The following is a 22,984-nucleotide window of genomic DNA, read 5'->3' as shown; positions in this document are numbered from 1 at the left end:
TGTCGTGGATTATAGCTGGGTAAAAACTGCCTGCAATACGCGCAATCAACCTTGCTGCTATATTAATTAATATACTGAATTTAAAATGCATCAGTGAGTCCTCTATCACTGGCCAACACGTGGTACAACCCGTGAACGCATCAGAGCTGCCTCTAAATGTAGTTTTTTTTTAAAATCTAATTCATAAAAGCTCACGGAAAACATAGTTCTCAACAATTTGATGGAACTCATGATGGGTATTTAAGGAATGAAATAGAATTCTCCACAAATCTCGCTGTCGCCTGATGAAGCTAGTTGTAAAATTGCTGGCGAAACGTTGTACTCAGATTGTAAATGTTGTGGCTTTGCTCTCTAACACACTGGTGTGCTGTACTAGTAACGAATTGGCATGTTCTGTTTACGTGACAAACCTTACTAATTGGCTGTGTCGGGTGTGGTGGGTTTAACGATACTTATATGTTTACGCGATCTAACACACAAAAAAACACATTACACAAGGCGTTTTAAAGAATTGGCGTTTTAAAGAATTGTTGTTAGTATAGGCTATATCCATGTTCAATTGTCATATCTGACAAAAAAAATCACAGTATTTCATGGAAGGACATTCAGAGATAAATGCATCAGTTTGGTGTTTTAACATCTTGACACCTGTTTTGTTGCCAGAAAAAAACGTGAAAAACCTATTATCATATTTAGGTACTGGCAAAGGAGGTCCCATGATGTAGATGCTCACCCGAGCTCTCATTACTCTGATAGTGCATTGTCGTTGGGCTGTACACCTTTTGGCGCCCTCTGGTTTAACACCATTTGAGACGAGGCTCAAAAGAAAGCTGTCTGGTGTGGACCAATAAGTTTCAAGGACAATGCATATATTAACAATGTTTTGTGTTGCGATCGAAACGTCATGGTTTTTGTTACCTTTTTATTATTTTCTATCTACGTGACTTTACTGAAATAACCAAATAATATGAATTCCTGCAGTCACGAAAGCTTTAAGTCAAGATTTAACCGCCTCTACGGGGAGGGTTTCCACACAACCATTAGATCTTTTAACAGACTCCAAGACAGGAGGGCTCATCTGATCGAGTATCTCACTTCTCTGAAGAGATGCCATGACACCAAGGTAATACCGATCGCCTTATTTTTGTTTGCATTCTGACCACAAGTGTTGTGGTTAGTACAGACATAGTTAACCGAGGTATTCCTAGCTCTGCGATCTTGCATTTACTTACAAGTTCCATCTCTAGCCCCGCCTACTCCAAGCATATATAACCTTTGGTTGCAGTGGCTCTGCATCTCCCTATATTTCTCTCAACGGTCCGCCAGCTGTATTTGTTCACCTGAGGACGATCGCTTGTGGTTTGATCGAAACGTCGTGGTTTTTTACCTTGTTATTATTTTCTATCTACGTGACTTTACCGTAAGAACCAAAGAAAAATGCATATATTATCAGAGTATGTTTTTTGTTTGCATTCTGACCACAAGCGTTGTATTTAATGCAGACATGATTCCTTGTAAAAGATTTCAATTTGTTGTTTTAACATCTTAACACCTGTTTTGTTGCTAGAAAAAAGGGGAAAAACCTAACATCATACTTGAAAATAGATAAGTATTGTTTCCTATTGTGTAATTGAGCTGCTAATTGTAATGTACAAATATATATTAAAATACAGTTCCTTTTTTATTGTAAATTTAAGCAAATTCTATGCTTTTTCTGTGACTCAATCATCATCTTGTCATTATAAATCCACTGCAGGATGAAGGCCTCTCCAAGTCACTTGCAATCCTTCATGACCTTGTGATGCTCAGGACCTGGACACAAGCCGACCTCGTCGCTCCATCTCCGTAGTTGACAATATTGTGCCCTTTCCCTCCTTCGTTTGTCACTGAGTAGTTATTTTTGCCCACCAGCCATCATTCCAGCCAAAATATTATTTTTTACTTGTTTATGTTCTCTGCTTCATTGCTCCCACTTTCTGTCTCAGTGTCATCACAAGCATGCATCTTTTTTGCAGTAATTTGCACATTTCTGTTCGGAAACTTTTTTAACGATTGAAAATTTACATCAACAAAATTTGAACAAAGCAATATCTCCCACAATGAAATTATAGAAACTCAGGTCCACATTTCAAGAGGCCTTGCCTGGTTTACATGTTGTTGAAATTTATTTTAAGCAAAATTTCAGTGGAAGAACAGCCAAATCCGTGGTATATAGTACTAATTTGTTAATTTTTCTAACAAACATTAACATATATCTAACACATAAATCAGGACCAATCAATATCAATTGTGTTCTCACCTCAACAAAATAAATTACTGCTTGACAGATTGAAATAGGTTTACTCATTTTAGTTTTAGGTCTTTACATGAAGACATGCAACTATAATTGATTTCAATGTGCATGCACACAAACACCTAATAACAGCACATGTCAATACAGCCAATTATGATAAACAAAATATGTAATCATGCATATATAATATACTATTTTACCATGCCGAAATATCTGTGTTGTTTGCACTAATGCTGCATTCGTAACTTTTGGCACAAAAATATAGCTAAATATTTGTTAATATTTCTTTTGTGCAAAACATGTTTTAAAAGGGCCATAAACATTGAATTGGTTACGAAGAATACATGGTGCGCATAAACGATTTACATTATCTTTTTACAATTTGACAAAAAAAAATGTATCACAAAAAAATCTCTCGGGTAGCTCAATAAAGATATTTCTACATTGGCACAACACGACCATGCAACCCCATTTTGGGCCCTTCCAGATATCCACAATTGCTGATGAGTTGAGGAAAGAGGTAGTAGCACTATCTGAGAATACAACGTTGAAATATATTGCTCATGCTACTGCTGGGGGAAAGGTCTCCAGTTAAGAGGGAGCTCTAGATAACCCCAGTAGAGGAAACGTTTGGCCTACTCTTCCACACTGGACACGTGACTTGGATGAGATGGGAGCCTCCCCCCCCAATTGACCCCACCACACGTGACCGGCCGATCGATTGTGGTGTATTAAATTTTCATCTATTGGGTGGAGGGGATTACAAGAAATGTGCCAATTGTTTCAACTGCCTCGCTGGGAAATCGAACCAGCGACCTCTGGATTGTAAGTACAGTGTGGTAATGATTACACTCTGGCAGCTTCCTACCTGCAGAAGGAGGTACATTTTAAAAATGGGGTCTCAATGCTTGGGGCCCCCACCCTCAAGGCCAAAATGCGCACTTGTGTTGCAAAATGACACTGCAAAGGCGCAACGGGCTCGTTTGAGTGCGCGGGCACGTACAGGGATAGGAATTTCAGTGACCTCATCTCCGTGGTTGAGCCCAGATTATTATTTTGTAGCTCTAGCACATATATCTATGAATTCAATTCGGTCGGGATGAGTGAAAAATGTTGACATTTCCTCCATTTAATCGTGCTGATCTAAAAATTATATAGATCTAAATAAATGGGCATTTATTTATATATTTACAGCCACAGTCATTGGAATCATATTGCATTTTAGATTATATTACATCAGGACACATGCATTGATAGAAAATGGTCCTGCATGTAGTAACGCATTAAATGTCACAACTGTTAAGATGGAATTAGTCACTCATAAAAATAATTTTTAACTTTAAATTATTACTTAAAATGGATCTTACATTTTGGTAAACTCAGATCTGCTACAAATAATATACATTCCATCTGCTACAAATAATATACATTCCAGCAATTCTCAAACCACCAATGGATGAAAGCCTCCCCAAATCATGGCAGTCATGTTTTTTGACATACCATGCTAGTTAGTGAAGGTTGAAGGGGGGAGGGAGAGGCAAGCACCAGTTTTATATCAGTTGCCAATGATGTCAGCCGTGGCCAGGAATTTAACTCTGGTTACCAGCTTTATAACCCAGCACACTAATGAAATCCATTGCACCCCACTTGCTACGAAGATTTTTTTGAGCTATCATTGAAATAATTTATTTAAAAAAAAACCTTTCAAAGTCAGTTCACTACAATTGCTGTGGCCACAGAAGATGTGGCTGTGACCGCACACAATATTTAGTGGTCAATGGAACAGTCCTATACGCTGCACGCTGGCACACAGACAACCTCTGCTCCACGCAAAACACACCGAGGACCCCACACTCGGAACATAAACGCAACAGCACAGTAACTGTGTTGAAATGAAACAAACATGTAAGTTACTGTGTTAGCAGTGGTGCCATACGCACAAATCAAATATTTTTTAAAGGCTTCATGATAGGTGAGCAGTGGCACAGTAGTTATCACGCTGCCCTTTAAACTCAGCTACCAGACTTCAACACCCCATCACGGATGACAATCAGGGATACCCATATATAGTCCTAGGTGGTCTCTCTTCACTACACTGACCAGCCTAGTGAAGTACAGTGAGGTTAAAAAAACATCCATGACCGACAGGGCGTTCGGAGGCCTTCATGCCGTGGTGCATTTCAAAGCGCTGTGCATATATTTACAGGCTATAATAGGATGTTGGAAACGGTCTAAACAAAGGATGTTGTTGACAATCTTTAGCTGTATTTTTGTTTCTGTTGTAAGGCAGCAGTCAATGAGAACTGTAAATGTGATGAGATCGTTTGGCTTGTGCATAACTGCCAATATTACTGCAGTCCCCTAATTTGGTTTTAATTAAACATCAATATCACAGAAAGTCCACATCCTTGGATCAACACTCCGGCAATACTCAACCCCCACACATAATAAACACCAGGAACCCTGACCCATCCCTCCCTGACCTATCTCTCCCTGGGGATTCACATGACTTGTGACCTCGTCAGTCCGAAAAAAGCTGCTATTCTTCCGAAGAGCACATGAGGTTTCCTCCAAAAGGAAACCGAATTGGCAATCCACTTCCTCAACCGTATATAACAAAAAGTTTGGGGGTGGGTTGATTTGTACTGAACCGCAGCATCAGAAAGCAAAAACATGCATGTCCTTTCATTTCAGTGTCAGAAAAGTGAAAAGTCAATACAGTACTGAATAAAGATGACTTTTACTGTGTAATACATTTGGAAACTACACTCCAACTTCAAACGTGATAGATTTAATTCAGCACTTACACAGCATTAACAATACGTTCCGGAGGCTTTATGTTCATCGCAAATGTACAGGGCACAAAGCTTTCAGCACCAGTTCACAGCACACCAGCCCACCAACACGGCACAGAGTTTTCCTCTGCATTGTAAAGGAACAAAAGCGATATCCTCCACTCAGCTTATTAAAATCCACAGCCTCAGGCCAGAGCACAACACAGTACAGTGTGCCTGTGTGGTGGGGCATACGTCCTTGCCAGTGATTGCAGATTTTTAATGTCAAGATGCAGAATGAGCAATGAAGCTTTGGATTACCTAAGTGTTTCCATCTGCTACCAACTGGAATGACCAGGGCAATCCACATTGTTATTTGTATTGGATGCAAAGTTTTTTTTTAAATAATATGCAGTATTTTTACGTTGCTCTAATAGTGAGCTGAAAGCATTCTCTGTTTTGTATATGATTATGCAGCATTTGCAATATACAGTTTGATGCATTCTTCTTGTTAGTGATCGACCAGTTATTTCAGAGTTAGGATGAAGAGTTTTATAATGACCAAGGTAAGGAAAATATACATTTATAATCTGAAAGTTGTTGATCACTACATACTGTATAAGATAAATCATCAACAAAAAATACCACCATCTATCTGCCAGACCAATTGTTTCCACTGAATAAATGAGAATAGCAGTGGCTGATGACGACATTGCCCGGTTCTATTTTTGCATAACATTCTTGTTTATAGATTTTATATTGAAGTTTTTAGCTTCCGAGAAAACAAGAACATCTCAACATAACATTAAAATGCAGGTGAATGTGGCTAATTGCAATGTGTGTAGAAACACAGCATCAACCTAAAACAAATAGGAAATACAAAAAAAACAATGAACAAATACATCTGAGACGAATAGAGTACAGTACTGTATATATGTAAAAAAAATGATGAAAATGGTGGTTTAAAATATCTTTCATCTTAACCTTAGCTTGTTTGAAGTTTTAAATACTATGTCAAATATAGCAGTCACCAGTTGAGAATCCATTACTTGAGCCTTCGGGATGCTTCTCCAAGCTAGCAACAGAGCTAAGGCCAATGACAAATATATTGATTTGTATTGCTGTGGCTATGCATATAGATCTGCACATCCCCATTGCATTATAATGTAAGGCAACATACATTAACCCTACCTCTGCTGTTTATTACCAAATACCAAAATGAGAGAACCACCTAAAATCACTCTACGTGTAAGCACAAGAATGTCAATAAGTCCACTGGTTTGGCCTACATTAAATTTTCTGAGATGGGTTTTCTCATCATTTACATATTTTAATGATTAATTGAGCCACAAGCTACTTCAGAGCTCTGTCAACGTTTCCTACAAGAACAAACTATAATTCCACCAAAATGCACTGCATATTAATATGACACAGTGGGTTATATGATAATTGGATGATTGACTTCTTGCAGATGTCAGATTTTTGTCTGTAAAGATATTGCAATGCATTGAGATACCAGTAATCATTTCCAGCAACGTTCGTGAAGCTAAGGAATACACGTATTCTAATTTAAATGTGGCAGTTATACAAAGATAGCCTAATAGCAGTATACAGTGAGGGAAAAAAGTATTTGATCCCCTGCTGATTTTGTACGTTTGCCCACTAACAATGAAATAATCAGTCTATACTTTTAATGGTAGGTTTATTTGAACAGTGAAAGACAGAATAATAACAAAAAATTGTTATGTTATAAATTGATTTGCATTTTAATGAGGGAAATAAGTATTTGACCCCCTCTCAATCGGAAAGATTTCTGGCTCCCAGGTGTCTTTTATACAGGTAACGAGCTGAGATTAGGAGCACACTCTTAAAGGGAGTGCTCCTAATCTCAGCTTGTTACCTGTATAAAAGACACCTGCCCACAGAAGCAATCAATCAATCAGATTCCAAACTCTCCACCATGGCCAAGACCAAAGAGCTCTCCAAGGATGTCAGGGACAAGATTGTAGACCTACACAAGGCTGGAATGGGCTACAAGACCATTGCCAAGCAGCTTGGTGAGAAGGTGACAACAGTTGGTGCGAATATTCGCAAATGGAAGAAACACAAAAAAAACTCAATCTCCCTCGGCCTGAGGCTCCATGCAAGATCTCACCTAGTGGAGTTGCAATGATCATGAGAACGGTGAGGAATCAGCCCAGAACTACACGGGACGATCTTGTCAATGATCTCAAGGCAGCTGGGACCATAGTCACCAAGAAAATAATTGGTAAAACTACGCCCTGAAGGACTGAAATCCTGCAGCGCCCGCAAGGTCCTCCTGCCCAAGAAAGCACATCTACATGCCCGTCTGAAGTTTGCCAATGAACATCTGAATGATTCAGAGGACAACTGGGTGAAAGTGTTGTGGTCAGATGAGACCAAAATGGAGCTCTTTAGCATCAACTCAACTCACCGTTTTTTGGAGGAGGAGGAATGCTGCCTATGACCCCAAGAACACCATCCCCACCGTCAAACATGGAGGTGGAAACATTATGCTTTGGGGGTGTTTTTCTGCTAAGGGGACAGGACAACTTCACCGCATCAAAGGGACGATGGACGGGGCCATGTACCATCAAATCTTGGGTGAGAACCTCCTTCCCTCAGCCAGGGCATTGAAAATGGGTCGTGGATGGGTATTCCAGCATGACCATGACCCAAAACACATGGCCAAGGCAACAAAGGAGTTGCTCAAGAAGCACATTAAGGTCCTGAAGTAGCCTAGCCAGTCTCCAGACCTTAATCCCATAGAAAATATGTGGAGGGAGCTGAAGGTTAGTTGCCAAACGTCAGCCTCGAAACATTAATCACTTGAAGAAGATCTGCAAAGAGGAGTGGGACAAAATCCCTCCTGAGATGTGTGCAAACCTGGTGGCCAACTACAAGAAACGTCTGACCTCTGTGATTGCCAACAAGGGTTTTGCCACCAAGTACTAAGTCATGTTTTGCAGAGGGGTCAAATACTTATTTCCCTCATTAAAATGCAAATCAATTTATAACATTTTTGACATGCGTTTTTCTGGATTTTTTTGTTATTCTGTCTCTCACTGTTCAAATAAACCTACCATTAAAATTATAGACTGATCATTTCTTTGTCAGTGGGCAAACTTACAAAATCAGCAGGGGATGAAATACTTTTTTCCCCTCACTGTACCATAACGTTATACAGTATATCTAACTAGCTTTACTACCCGGCTTCGCCCGGGACTTGGATTCTTGTCTTGGGATTAATACACGGCCTCCACGGAGGGTTGGGGGGGGGTGACGTCAGCAGGCACACTTCATGACGCTGTCGCATGCGGGTGACATCACAGATGTGACGTCACCGCTCACTTGCCGTGCAAAATATATGCATTATTGCGCCCCCCCCCCCCAAAAAAATACAAAAGTCTATTTTATACTATTTGCATTGTGTACAGTCTGGAAGCTACCCACATGCCAAATTTCAAGTTTGTTGTATGTCGGGAAGTATGCTAAATATTTAGAAAAGACATTCACAAATTTCCCTTCAATATACAGGGTGTTTTAAAAAAATAGGCCCGATTTTAAATCGCTATATCTTTGCAACCACGAACCGTCCATGAATTAAACTCTTACTACTTAAAAGAGCGGGGCATAGGGTTTCAAATGATTACCGCTAGATGCCTCTCCCAGAGAATAAAACAGCCCCTAGCCTCAGTCATTCGCAAGATGGTGACCCCGCAACACAAGGCATTTTGCGTTCTGCAGTTCAGCAAGTCTGAATCCATAATTGCGGTGCAGCATGCGTTTCAATGGCGTGTTTTGGCATTGATCCACCAATGTCTAAAAGCATTCGTCGTTGGTACCGACAACTTGAGGAAACAGGCTATTTATGTAAGGGGAAGAGCACAGGGTGACGACGCACCTCAGGAAAACGTAAGAGAGTCGTTTGGGACAAATTCAACTATCGTCTCGATGTTGTCCGTACAGCAGGTGGAGGGCACATAGAGCATTATAAATGGGTAATAAAACTTGATAACTCATTAAACCGTTTGTATTTTTTTGTGTAATTGTAACATCTTGCCATCGTGAAATATACTGCTTTGAAATTTGGTCCAACTTTTTAAAACACCCTGTATATAGATTATTCATTTAATGTTTGATATACGTGGACTAACATTGGTAACATTGAGCACATGTGTAGTGTCAACGATTTAGAGATAGAGTTTCTAGGAGGCACTTTCTTTATTAACACCTTTCACGGTCTCGTCCGCACTCTCTTAACAATCGCTCAGCCTAGCCTGTACATAACACTAGCTGTCTAACACTGACGGCGCTGACTGACATAGCCAACTACTATCCTTCATAGTGCAATATGTAGCGGAGATGTTTAGTGACGATGGCGACGAGACGACAGCGACGACGAGATGAGTCCATTCCCAGAACCGGCAGCCTCGGGCCCCCGCTCTTGGCTCCTTTTATGTCCCCAGCGTGACCTCGCTCCGCCCTGACCTTGGCTCCTTTCTCTAACCCGCTAGCAGGTCCAGCGGCCTCCAGACGGGTCTTCCGTGACCCTTACCCTAGTTCCTCCCCTCTGCCCACACACCGTGCACGCCCTCACCGGCGTGTGTACTATCTGTCCACCGCAGTTGCCGTTGCTGTCCACCAGCCAGCGCTATTACACTACATCACCCCCCCCCCCCCCTTGTTTAAAAAAAACAGCCGTCCCGGCTGATACACAACAATGCAACTGGGTGGACAGGCAGAGCAACTCCCACAACTGAAGAACATCAAAATCCACCATTGGAACCTCCTTTGCCAGTAGCGAAATATGATAATTGTTTTTTTACCCTTTTATCTGGCAACAAACCTGACACCTTTTTTTGTTTGCATTCCGACCACAAGTATTGTGGTCAATGCAAACATGACTCCTTCTAAAAAAGGTGTCAGTTTTGTTGCCAAATAAAAGGGTAAAAAAACAATTAACATCAAAACCCTTAAACCACACCACAAAAAAAATAATCCAAAGCATAACCGCGATACACCCCGCGCATCCACAACCCAACACCTGCTCCCTCCGAGCACGTCGGCGCGCAATTACACATCACAACCGCGACGCCCCCCGCGAACCGACAACACAACAACCGTGACTCTCATCGCACAGGGCAGGCAAGAAAAACGACGGCAGAGACAGCACATACGCGGCGCCCCCCCCCGCCCCGCAGATATCCACCCTACGTCCATAAAGGATGTGATTCCTGACATGCAATACCCTGGTCTCTACAAACTGAGTTGTGGTTGTAGCAGCAGTTACATTGGGGGAACGAAACGACATGTCTCGGACCGCGTTCTGAAACACGGTAGGACCAATACCTCTGCCGTAGCTGATCATTGTTTTAACGCTGTGGGCTCACACGAAATTGATTTTTCCAAGACAAAGGTACTCTGCAAACCTACCGGCTACCTTCAGAGACACAACTTCAACCGAGAACATTGGTACAAACTGAGCAATCATTGGAAGGACGGTATTAACCAAGTAAAGTCTTAACTGACTGTGATGTTTCCATTCTACCTGCCTATGTCAGCTTTTTATTTCCGACTCTCTGTGTGTGTCTCTCTCTATGCCTCTCTCTTAGATCTCACATGTCCTTTGGATTTCACTCTCATGCTCACATGTCCTTTGGATTGCACTCTCATGCTCACATGTCCTTTAGATTGCACCTCTCAGGCTCACATGCCCTTTGGATTGCACTCTCATGTTCACGTCCTTTGGATTGCACTCTCATGGTGCTTATCTCTCATTAACACTGCTGTTGTGCGCATATGCGGGCATGATACTGTTATGCGGCGACGGAAGCTCATTCATGCTATTCTACCTCCCTAATCCCTCTTTCCCTAATCTCCCCCATTAACACAATTGACGTGCTTTCGTCCGTGGATGGAATTCCTTTCCAGCTCAGACCCCGCTTGCTTGCCCATCGCCACATATATAACATTGTAACTGCTCTCTCGCTGCTTCAGCAGTTCCATTGTTGGATTATATTTTTTCTGCCTGAGGACGACCGCTTGTGTTGCGATCGAAACGTCGTGATTAATATGATTTTATACCTACGTGAATTTACCGAAAGAACCAAAGAGTATGTAACATGTGTCGCGCAAGGGTTATGAAAATGGTTGTTCTCTACCTGCTTATTCCATTAAATTCTGACCAAAAACTGTTGGTAACCACTCCTGATCTTCACACAGTGACTTGTTGCCGGGAAGCAGAACGCACCTCACTGCACCACCCATAACTGCACACTCAACACAAGTCATGTATTTCTAGATATAGTGCTTTAAAGCTTCCTGACCGTTGTGGAAGAAACATTGGCTTAACCAAGTAGGCCACTTGAGTACTGTATTCTTAAAAGGCAACATCTAAATATTTAATGTTGACATCATTAATTCTGACACGCAGATTTACCTACAGTAGTTGCTGCAAAGCTAGGAATGGTTCATGTTTTTGATAATCTTCTTAAACATACATATTTTACGTAAACAATTACATTTCAATGGCATTTAATGTTACAAACAGAGCTTGATTAATTACACTCAATCACTGCAGACACAGGAACCATACAGAGCATCGCAATAAAAAATAAATGTTAAACGCACTCAAATCCCCATGTCATAATGTGCTGCTCAAAGATTGGACGCATACCCCCGTGGACAGCAAGGCATTGGCAGACAACATTAATATGCGACCCCTGCGGCTATCCATTAGCTATTTTGCTACGTTCTAAGTGAATTCCACTTAAAATGCAACTCATGTGGCATTCTATTTGAAACTGTCATGGAAAATACTTCACACAAGAATACACACGTATTTTTATTCTAATTATTCTCGACAGTGGTTTCTGTTCTAATTAAAAGACAATCATCACAAAACGCACGGTTTGAATTCGCATGACAACCTAAAAAAAAGCAAAACGCATGTTATCCTTTTACAAAGCACAAAACAGCTGAATAATACCGTGTGTGTGCACGGGTGAAAAGCGACAGAAAGCATGCTTACCTATTTAGATGAACAACCCTTTTTAATGTGCAGGCCTTCATGGGACAGAGCCGCGCGTGAGGCTCACTTCAATGTGAAATGCCACATCTAAGACAAAGTGTTACAGTATATGGGGGGTGGGGGGTTGGGCTTTCCTTTTGAGAATGCAAGGCTCAAGAAAGCACTGCCGTGGAGCTACAAATGCCCCACTGATTTTACAACCAAAACTGGGGACGAGCTGAGACCGGCTCCTCGTTGCCGTGCAGCTGGTGAGAGCGCAGCCTTGCTTGCTGATGAAACGCGACTGTGTCAACTAAGGCAAGCTACGGTAACACAGATCGCCGTGATTTCACCACGCATCACGCCGCTAACAGCCACAGTGCAAACCTCTGCAGCGTCCGTTCACTCGTGGCCCCGCACGCCTCTCCAGCCCTCACTCACTTGGTGCCGCAGTGCTGACTTATTTGCTCAGAGAGCCTTATTTATTACCGTAATTATGTATTTATTTGGTTATTTATCGATTTATTTATACATTTCGTCATATACTCAGCCGCCTCATTTACTGGCATTGGTCCCTTTGACCGGTAAGCTCTCAACCACTGTGAGCCCATTGGCTAATGCATAAGAGATATGCTAATAATTGGCTTGGGGCTGAATTATAGGAAAATGGAGGGGGAAATGGGCGTAGTCTGCACACAGAGGCCCCCCATGAGAGTTAATCATTGCTGCTGCTCGGAAAGTTGGTAAAGGCCACGACACAGATGTCCTTTCAACAGGAATGCAACGTAGTTTACATACTCCACACCACATACTCCACATCACCACCACAGACATTTTCAACGCTTAAACATGCGCTATGATTTAATACTGAATGTTCGTATTTAACGTCGATGAACGTTCAATATCTATGCATATTGTCTGTGAATCATCGGCCGTACTTTTATCCCAGCGGTTCTTCACCTGGGGTGCTCGCAACCCCCGGGGGTGCGAGATGCCCTTTCAGAAAACCAAAGGGGTGCAGGCTGCAGTAAAGGTTAAGAACCACTGTTCTATCCACTGCTGGATGAGTGCCTCCTCATTTCATGGCCATCCCACATGATCTCGTGATGCTATCCATTTCGTTTCTGCACATGGCTGATCTCATTGCTCTCTCTGTTTGCGACGGTCGTCCTCCCAGATGTGTGTGTTTCTCCTTTGCTTTATATTCTTTAACCAACCTTTGTCGATTGGCCATTGTCCGTCCTCCTGATGGGTCCTGCCCAAGCCCACTTCATCAACGCACACTGACTAGGGTGGTAAATCATGGTCGATTAACAAACCACGACCCGCCCGACATGGGTAGGCCTTCATCCAACAGTGGATTGTACACATAAATGATATTAACACAAATTACGAGAAAACACATCGAGAATCATTACCAAGAACAAGGCCGTTTACAGTATGTAGTCAGAACACCCTCTCAGAGTTTTGAGACTTTTTCTGAATTTTGTTGTTATATTCTATTTTGTCCATGATGACAGTGGCATTGCCCTTGTCGGCTGAGAGATGACAATGTCATCCTTCTTTTTTAATTGAGATAATTCAAAGCGCTCATCTTTGCTGATGTTACTAGCTGGCATCTTAGCGTTTTTGAGGGTTGCAGCGATTTCAGATCTTGCTACGTCTGCAGCGATGTGACCCAGGCCCTTGAGTGTCACGTCGACATGGGCAATGATATCATTAACTGGTATGTGTCTAGGTGTGACTGCAAAGTTTAGTCCTTTAGCTAAGACAGTTTTCAGACCATCAGAAATAGAATTGTTACTGCGATTAATTACGACTTTGTTAACATCTAGCTTTTCGGTGTGTGGGTCCGATTTCTTGTTGGAGAGGCGGTTGAATTTGGAAATCAAGTTGTCCTTACATTTGGTCGACATAATGGCAGCTGAAGAGGCAGTCATATTGTCTACATGTTCCCAATCCGATGTGGACATTGTTGCCGTCAATGATAAGTGTGATTTGTAGAGTGTCTTGTCTAACTGATCTAGTTCGGTGCACGTACGTCTGATTTTTTATGAGATAAGAGCTAAGCTAGTTCTAGATATAATTCGTTTTGCATTAGAAGAAGTTACAGCAGCAGAGGTTAGTGTAAATGCGGTTGGTATTACCTTAGAGTCGCAGCATCTCTTAGTAACCAATGGTTACTAAGCCAGAATCCATCTTCTCGGTTGAAATTGTCTCTGTGCTTGTATATGTGAAGATGGATTGTATATGAGAAGATGGATTCTGGCTTAGTAACCATTGGAAAGATGTTTTAAACCATTTCCGTTCTTAATTAATTGTATTTTACGATGACCTTCAGACCGCAGCTCTTTTGCTGGCATTGACTCTTAATACCTCTCACACCACGGTTAATGGTATGGTTTACAACATGGAGTATAACAGCGCCTCGCAGCTTTCTCTCTCCCCCTCCTCTGTTCCGACCATGGATGAACTCGTCCGTCTGAACGGGGCCCGTAGCTATCCGTGTTTCTAAAGTTGAGGGTAAGAATCCATCCATTTTTTCGCCATATAGCATTGTGATATATAATGACTTATTGTTGGTAGCTTAGCTGATTGGAGAATATAGAGTTTATTGATAACATTGAGGTAATTTATATTTTAGTTTTTTATTGGTTCACTATGTAGTATTCATTATATATTGTAGTGTATACCCAGTTACTGTGAATAGCTCAGATGTGTAGGCTTTGACTTCAACATAGCCATTTCTGTGACCAGTCACAAGCTAATCACTCAGTTATTTCAATGCTAAATTCTCCTAGTTATTTCAATGCTAAATTCTCCTGTTTGATTTGTACTAGGTGCCTCTGTGAATGTGTATGCTCTGACTTTAACATAGCTATTTCTGTGACCAGTCACTAGCTAATCACTCAGCTATTTCAATGCTAAATTCTATGCTAATTCCTTTGTCAAGGGGTGCCTCTGTGGATGTGTATGCTTTAACTTTAACATAGCCATTTCTGTGACCAGTCACAAGCTAATCACTCAGCTATTTCAATGCTAAATTCTATGCTAATTCCTTTGTCAAGGCGTTTTGTTTCTTCTCACACAGCTTAAAGGTCGTGATCTGAGCGTGGCTTTTTCGCTCCAGCGCTGTCCTCCAGACAGTCTCGTCCCTTCACCTGATGAAGGCCGCTTGTGTTGTGGCCGAAACGTCGTGAGAATTTTATTGTGTTATTTTATTTGATCAATTTATTATTTTATAGTAGTCTAGTTTGTAGCATAGTAGTAACGCAACACAGGACAGAGCAGCGCATCGTTGCTGTTTCTTCTCTCCCCCCTCCTCCGTTCCGAGCATAGATGGATTCGTCCATCTGAACAAAGCTCGTCGCTTTCCGTGGTGCTAACCACAGTGGTGCTAACATTGAAAATAAAAAAGAAACCGCCACTTTTTCCGACATAGTCCCGACATAGTTACATGCTAATCCCTCACACTAACATCATGCTAATCCCCCAGTTACATGCTAATTTCTGACTTTAACATCATGCTAATCCAACACATTAACATAGCTACTGCAATGCTAAATTCTTCTGTTGATATGGAAACTCCTTGGTCAAGGCGCTCTGCTCCTCCCTTGTCTCACCAGTGTTAACTTAAAAGACGCGGCCAAAGCTTGGCTGTGTTCACTGAAGTGCTGTCTTCCCGACAGTTCTGTCTCTTCACCTGAGGAAGGCTACTTCTGTTGTGGCCGAAACGTCGTGATAATTTTTTTATTTTATTTTATTATGTTTTATTTTTATTATTTTATTTCAATTCTACGTGGCTTTACCGAAAGAACCAAGAAGATGAATCCCTGCAGTCACGAAAGCTTTAAATCGAAATTTAATGCACTGGTGTTTCAACAGCTCACAAGTTAATTCGTGCGTAACTCTTATCAATTGAAGATTCCATGACTGGCTGTTGTTTTTGTCATTGCACCAGTCCACGAGATCACCACAAAGGCCCCACTCGGTCACATGGGGGCCAGTGCTCTTGGGTCCCGGTATTTTTAACCCTTTCCTTACATGGGGAATAGCTTCCCTTTTTTAATGGCTCACTTAAAGTGCAAAGCATATTCACAAAGCTAATGCTGTTTTTAAAACCCTATGGAATAGCCAAGCTTTACTCTAGTTTTTAGAAGTGTCCATATGTCGTAAAGATATTCTCTGACGGAAGACGGATATGTAGCTGTCCCTAATGCACACAGTCAGAAAAAACACATTTTACCATGCAGTGGCCGAAATACCTTTTGACCCCAACAACACATCCAGAAATTATGCTGCTTGTATTAGCATTGCAAGCCGCATAATTTGTATGTTTTATTTGTTATCACGTGATTTTTGTTTCGTGTCAAAACAGTTATATTTTACTTTAGATTTTTTTGTGTATTAGTTCGGCTTGAATTGAAAGAACTAATATTTTGCTGAACATTAAACCGTAACAAAATTGTTGATGCATATTATGTTTTTTTTTTAGATGTGCTGTTTTAGGAGAGAAAGGTAAACTGTTATGCTTACTAATGTTCTTACTCTCCACTCGTGTTCATTTAAAAAGAACAAGTTAAGACAATGTACATGCAAAACATGCAAACAAACATGCTCTGATTATTTATAATAAAGTTTTTTAGGTTAGATTGCGTTATTTATAAATGTGCCACAACCCTCCACCACCCAACACGGCCCATCAGTAAAAAAAAAGAGTCACGTTGACAAAAGACAAATAGTTTACTACTTTAGCCCACCGGTGTGTTGAAGAGTGAATCCACAACATTTACAGTTTTTTTTAGTACGACGTTTCGCTGGTGATTACATCCAGCATCATCGGGCAATTTGCCAGAATAGTGAAGCAGCAGGCCGTGTCGGGTGATGGAGGGTTGTGACACATTTATAAATAACGCGATCTAACCCAAAAAACCTTAATTATGAATAATATTGGTCGCAAAAGCCAACGTGTTAAAATGCTCTGATTACATACGCATTATCTTTTCATCTGAATGGCCTACACCAGAGATAGCCTTCTTTTTGGCCTTGTCTCACCAGTGTTAGTAATACACTATTACCGTCATACTGTATTAATATGCAATTGCATCGCAGTACTAATGCTGTATTATACATTGTGTCCTCTCGCAGGTGGAAACTTAAACAACAAAAAATTGTTTCTCATCATAAAATTTAAGCGCCATACAACAACCACTGATACACGCGTCTATCTTCTAGACTAAGAACTGTATTTTAACTCTATGGGTTGCAACAATTTCGTAAAGTGTTAAATCGTTTATGTTACCATAATTATACATTATTTGAGGTAACATTTGTGATTCTAAATGAACGTTTGCTACCTATGTGCTGCGCTTTGTTCACTTATGCTGAAGAGCACTGATCATAACTTAAGGATGTGTTTTATACTTTGTGTGAGGTACAATATGAAGTGATCAATGATGAGGAGTTAACTAAATATAAGTGTTGAATAACTACTCCATGAAGCACAACAGTCGAGTTGACTATACAGTACTGTAATGAAAGCAAAGGTACATGATTGCATTAGGTCTACCTTTTCAGGATCTATTTTCAAATTTATGAAAACAAAATAATTTTATATCATCATTGAATGCGGTTGCACTAGTCTCAGGAATGTACTGTATACCACCTTAATAAAAAAACACATGCATTTTTTTAATTGTGATTGCTGTTCCTCCTTTAATCGTTGTGAAACATTTTGAAGTATATTCTTGGTTCTTTCAGTAAAGTCACGTAGAAGGGAAACAATAAAATAATAAAAATATAAAAACAATACAATTCTCACGACTGCTAAATCGCTCTCCTTGGTGCTAACGTTAAAAAAACCGCCACTTTTTTCAAAATTTCTTGCTGTGGTTTTCACACCTGATGATGATTGCTTGTGTTGCAGTCGAAACGTCGTGAGAATTGTATTGTTTTATATTTTTATTATTTTATTGTTTTCCTTCTACGTGACTTTACCGAAAGAACCAAGAATATGAATCCCTGCAGTCACGAAAGCTTTAAATAAAAAAAATATTTTGAAGTCTTCAAGCTAAACGACCTGTCTACTGAGAACAAACGTGTTGCTTCCATTACTAATACGTTTACTGCGCCATCAAATACAACAGCTGATATAATTTTCCCGTCTACTGAAAACCTACGAGTTAAGATAATAAAAACATATTTTATTTAAGAGATGCATTCCCGTGACTGACAAAATTGGTAAAATAGTGCTATCGTTATTTTGACCTTTTTTCTTGTGACTTTTGCAAAGATTAACAATAAAATATACTGTAATAGATATCAACCTGAATAACCTCATTGCGGCATCTTCTTCATGACTTTAAAAGCTTCAGTTCTGATCACGTACATAATCATGATGTACATTATCAGTGCTATTATGCTGGCAGCGAGTTAAACATAGCAGGCAAGCCAACATCGTACAATTGCACATCGACCTAATTCATTGTTGCTTGTAGCCCTTTCATTCTTAAACATCACTTTGCACTTTGGGCCAACAAAGTGACAACTGAAATGCGCAGCAATGCACAAATACTGTACACAAATGCATCGTCTCTTTATTTCCCATGGAAAGGAAATTACATTTTTGTTTTACGTTTAGCATGTGCTGAAATTATAAAATGTAAAAACAACAAAGGGATGACAGCTCTGTTCTTCACCTGAGGACGGCTGCTTGATTTGTAGCCGAAACGTCGTGAGAATTTTTTATTGGTTTATTATCTATTAATTTATTATTTCCCTTCTACGTGACTTTACTGAAAGAACCAAGAATATGAATCCATGCAGTCACGAAAGCTTTCAATCGAAAAATACTGCACAATTATATAAAGTCTATCTCTCGTGATCTATGCAGCAGTCTTGTATAGCATGCAGCATGGAAAATTTTAAGTGCCATTTTCATTTAGAAAAAAACTATTTTTAACGCAGTTCCAAATACATAGTTTTCATATAGGGGTTGTTATTAGATGTATTTTCATACCTTTCTCATGATCCTTTGCTTTTCCTCCCTTGAAAATCTTCCAAAAGCCGCTCCTAGGCATGCCGTATCCTACAGTCCTGTTTCTTCAGCAAATCAGCGCCGACACAACACACAGAGGCGTCTTCTTCAGGGATTGAGCGGATCTCTGACAGTGCACACAGTAAAGCCTAAAAGCCAGCACAGATAATGTGCTTCTGCTATATATATAAAAAAAATACTGTAGAACTTTTCTTGGAGAAAAAAACACTCACAACTTAATGTGTTTTTTTTAATACGCAGACCATGTTGTAATGGTTTACGTGGACGAAATGAAAATGTGACTCACTTTCAGGTGAATATATACGAGATCAACACAGTAAGCCGTTATGTGTGATGCGTCAGTGCTGCATCTGCATTCCTGGCAGGCCACTCGCATGAGAAAAGGTCACAAAGGCCGAGTCAGGCTAGTGACATCAATATTGTTATTGTTTCCGCTTTACAGTACTTCCAAAAAAAGTGACGTTATTTCCCCCCCTATTCAGCGCTTTAGGAAAATAGAATAGTTAGTATTGTAACATGCTTATCCAACACTGTGCGACCTGAGTTGAATTCCCTGCCATAGTTAACGTCGGTGGTGAGCTACATACCTTATCCCTTCATCAACCAGCACGGCCCAGCGCGGTGAGGTATGGTCAAACAACCCCATGACTAACAAGGGTGTGGGGAGGCCTTAATCTCAGCAGTGGATTTATGAAGGGCTGTACATGTTTAGTTTATTATTAATCCCAATAAATGTATATATTTTTTTTAAATTTCAACGGATGTTAAAGTACTATACTCTTCACAAGGCGTTCTTTATGATACTAGTCCTTGAAAAAAAAGATTGAATAATTTTTTATCAGAAATTAAGATACACTGCTTTATACATGTCTGCTTTCCAAATTAAATATACCGTATTTTATTGTTACAATGTATTAAAAGAAAAAGATGCCATAATCGTGAACTCGACGGCAGGGTTGTATATACTGCGAGATGAGCCTTTAGATGTGTGTGTGATCTGCTAGGTCTCTACCGGGCACAATGAGGGCATGAAAGAATTGAACCAGAATCAAGTTGGAAACACCCCCCCCCCCTTCCCTCTAAAGTGTCTGCTGATGCCTTGACTTTTAAATGTTTTAACCCTTATGAGGAAAGATTATGAATCCACACTGCATAAACACCATATGCAACATTACATCTTTTAGCCAAACAAAAAACTACTCAAGCTCACAAAATGTATGAATTGTTGAATAAAAATAAAGATTTCAATGCAGCTACTCATATGATTACCAAATATCGATACGTCATAAGCCCCACGTCAGGAATAACATTGTCTGAAATAAACGAAAGATTGCACCACAATTCCTTTGTGTTATAGGACCATCTGATTTTTTCAAGACTCGTTTTACATTTGTAGTAAAACAGTAGTTTCACATACATTACCAAGAACATGTATCTACCGAGATTAATTTAAAAAATGCAGCAGTGTACTTAAAAAGGGGCACGCATGTTTTATCACATTCGGTAGAATTACTACACAACAGCCCTTGATCCTCTCCTGATAAATTAATTTGCGTGGATAAACGCTATTTTAAGGTACATATAGTATACATGTACTTTACTATTGTGACACTTATCAAAGTATGAGCAAAATAAGTATTAAATATCAGTTTAGTGACTGGTAAAATATGCATCCATATCGAGGGGTTAGTGGAGCTATTTTAGTGCTCTTGGTGTTTTTACAAACATGATTGATAAAAAAACTTGCTTAATGTGCTAAATATCAGTAAATGTCCCAGACATAAATACAATATTGTAAAAATGACTGATGAATATGGGTACTTGACTGAACGATTTGCTTGTGCCAGATGGAGTCATTAAGTCATAAGTTTACGTTCACAAAGCCTCATTTGTGTAGAAAATAATATATTTTAGGGTCTAATTAAATTGGTTTCTTTTCCCACACAGAAGATAGGTACCATTGTCCCTGCTCAAAAGCAGTTATAAAGTTAACCTTGGGCTGGAGGCATCTGCTAATTAAGGCACAGTAAACAGAGCATCGCATTTGTTAAGCTAGGAAAAAAATGTCACTCTGAAATTTTCCTTTGACAAATATGGTAAATTGTAAATGTGTTTTAAGTATACATTGCGAATATTTTGTACATCGCAAAATAAAAAAAAGATTAAAATATTGTTAGTCTGACAATTTTAGCATATAACCCCTCATTTTTGACATTGTATTAAATATATATTTATGATCATAATCTGTATACGACTAAACATGATTTTCTTTTCAAAAGTCCAATATAGTTCTCAAATACAATGCTGACCCAAAAGTGAGTGATGATGCCAAACAAGTCCCCTTGTGTAGCCAAACATTTGTTGTTGTGGTATTGCCAGACACGGTGATTGTGCTCGAGATGTTAAAATGCCAAACCTCAAAAAGCAAAAAGATTCATAATTATTCAGCTCGAACGTAAAAAAAACACCAACCAACAATTTACTCTTTCTTACATTTCTAAGCTGAGAATTTTTAGCAGAGGCCCAATTAGCATAATAATGTGTACCCCGTTCAGTAATAAAGCCCCATTATATACTGCTCATCTTCAAATTAGTTTTTTAAAATATATTTCATAAAAAGGATAGAAAACATAATTTTGTAAAACATGTATAAATTACACCCATAGCATCTTACTAAATTGATCCTAGGGCAAAATTTCTATGGTCCCCAGATCATTTTATGCTGACCCTGGGTTCAACACTTCCTTCATAATAGTCACGATACAGTGATGGCCACTCAAATCAAATATCACTGGAACTATATCTTACCAGTACTGTGCAGGCAATTACAGCAATTGTTGCATTGTAAGCAACATATTCATACAAGATTACTGTATTTTAAAATTATTAAACAGTTGAATCAAGTACAGTGTAGACGGGCCACATGTATATTTGATCTTAAACGTACGGTATGCAAAATTTTAACTGGCACATACATTATTAATAAAACTTCAATATTTAGCAAAACGTCAAATTGCTCCGTAGTAAACATCCTTGAATGACTCAGCTTAACCTCAGATAACTTTTTCAAGCATGTCTTTAGACATGCTTGTCTTTAGATCACAATCATAAACTGGGAAAATAGTATTCAATTCTTGTTTCGCTTATTCATCGCGAGTCACAATGTAGACAATGGACCTCTCTTCAATACGATAAACACATTGTACTTATAAAGCAAAGTTCCGGATTTTTTACTTTCATTTTAATATAAATGCTTTATTAATCCATATATTTTTTTATTATTATTGATGGGTTTGTCTGTTACTCAATAGTGTATTTACTAAGCACATCGCGTCAGCAGCATTTGCAGATTTACTTGAGAGCTGAGCCTACCACATAATCTTTTCACGGATTAAAGGGGACGCGCGGCTTCTTCCTTTTGAAATCCGCGGCACATCGCGGTGGTTAAAAAAAAGCATCATGGTCAGCAAAACGCGATCCATATTAAGTGGGCGAGACGAACAGAGCTGCAGAATTCAGCGGACCTAACGCGGAGATGCAGGGAAACGCACGTTTTTATTTTGCATTAGCCCAGACGTCTTTAGTAGTAATGTTGCATTTTTTTTTACTTGGATATCAAGTCTCTCTTCATCCACGCGTTTGTCCCACTCATGTGGGGTCCGCTGTCCTTGCCAATCCTGTCCACACTGCCCTGTCCTGCACCATCTCTCTTTCCACTCCTCGGGCCACCGTTTCTGATCGCACCACATCGGCCCACCTCTTTTTCTCCCTTCCTTCTGACCCACATAATTTTCCTGCTGTCTCTCCACATGACCGAACCACACCAG

At 39.9% G+C, this 22,984-nt stretch overlaps 1 protein-coding gene across 14 annotated transcripts in view; it reads right to left on the bottom strand.

Moving 5' to 3' along the window:
* Positions 1-22,984, bottom strand: part of LOC116947873 (protein TANC2-like) — a 130,738-nt gene that overhangs the window by 97,802 nt on the left and 9,952 nt on the right. For 5 of the 14 annotated variants that reach the window (XM_076069539.1, XM_076069532.1, XM_076069533.1 and 2 more), the window contains exon 1: positions 12,122-19,698. Coding sequence is in view for 7 of the 14 variants with exons in the window: in XM_076069572.1 (XP_075925687.1) it covers positions 19,119-19,201; positions 19,745-19,803 (142 nt within the window). In the remaining 7 variants the exon portion in view is untranslated. Of the gene's footprint in view, positions 1-12,121; positions 19,699-19,744; positions 20,468-22,984 lie in introns of those variants that run through there. The other 9 variants (XM_032964119.2, XM_076069528.1, XM_076069572.1 and 6 more) reach the window with 8 other exon arrangements.

Source organism: Petromyzon marinus, chromosome 2 (genome assembly GCF_048934315.1).
Source record: "Petromyzon marinus isolate PM22_M1 ecotype Great Lakes invasive population chromosome 2, UKy_Petmar_22M1.pri1.0, whole genome shotgun sequence".
NCBI lineage: Eukaryota > Metazoa > Chordata > Hyperoartia > Petromyzontiformes > Petromyzontidae > Petromyzon > Petromyzon marinus.
Note: the sequence above shows the minus strand (reverse complement) of the source record. Positions and strands in the feature narration are given on the sequence as shown.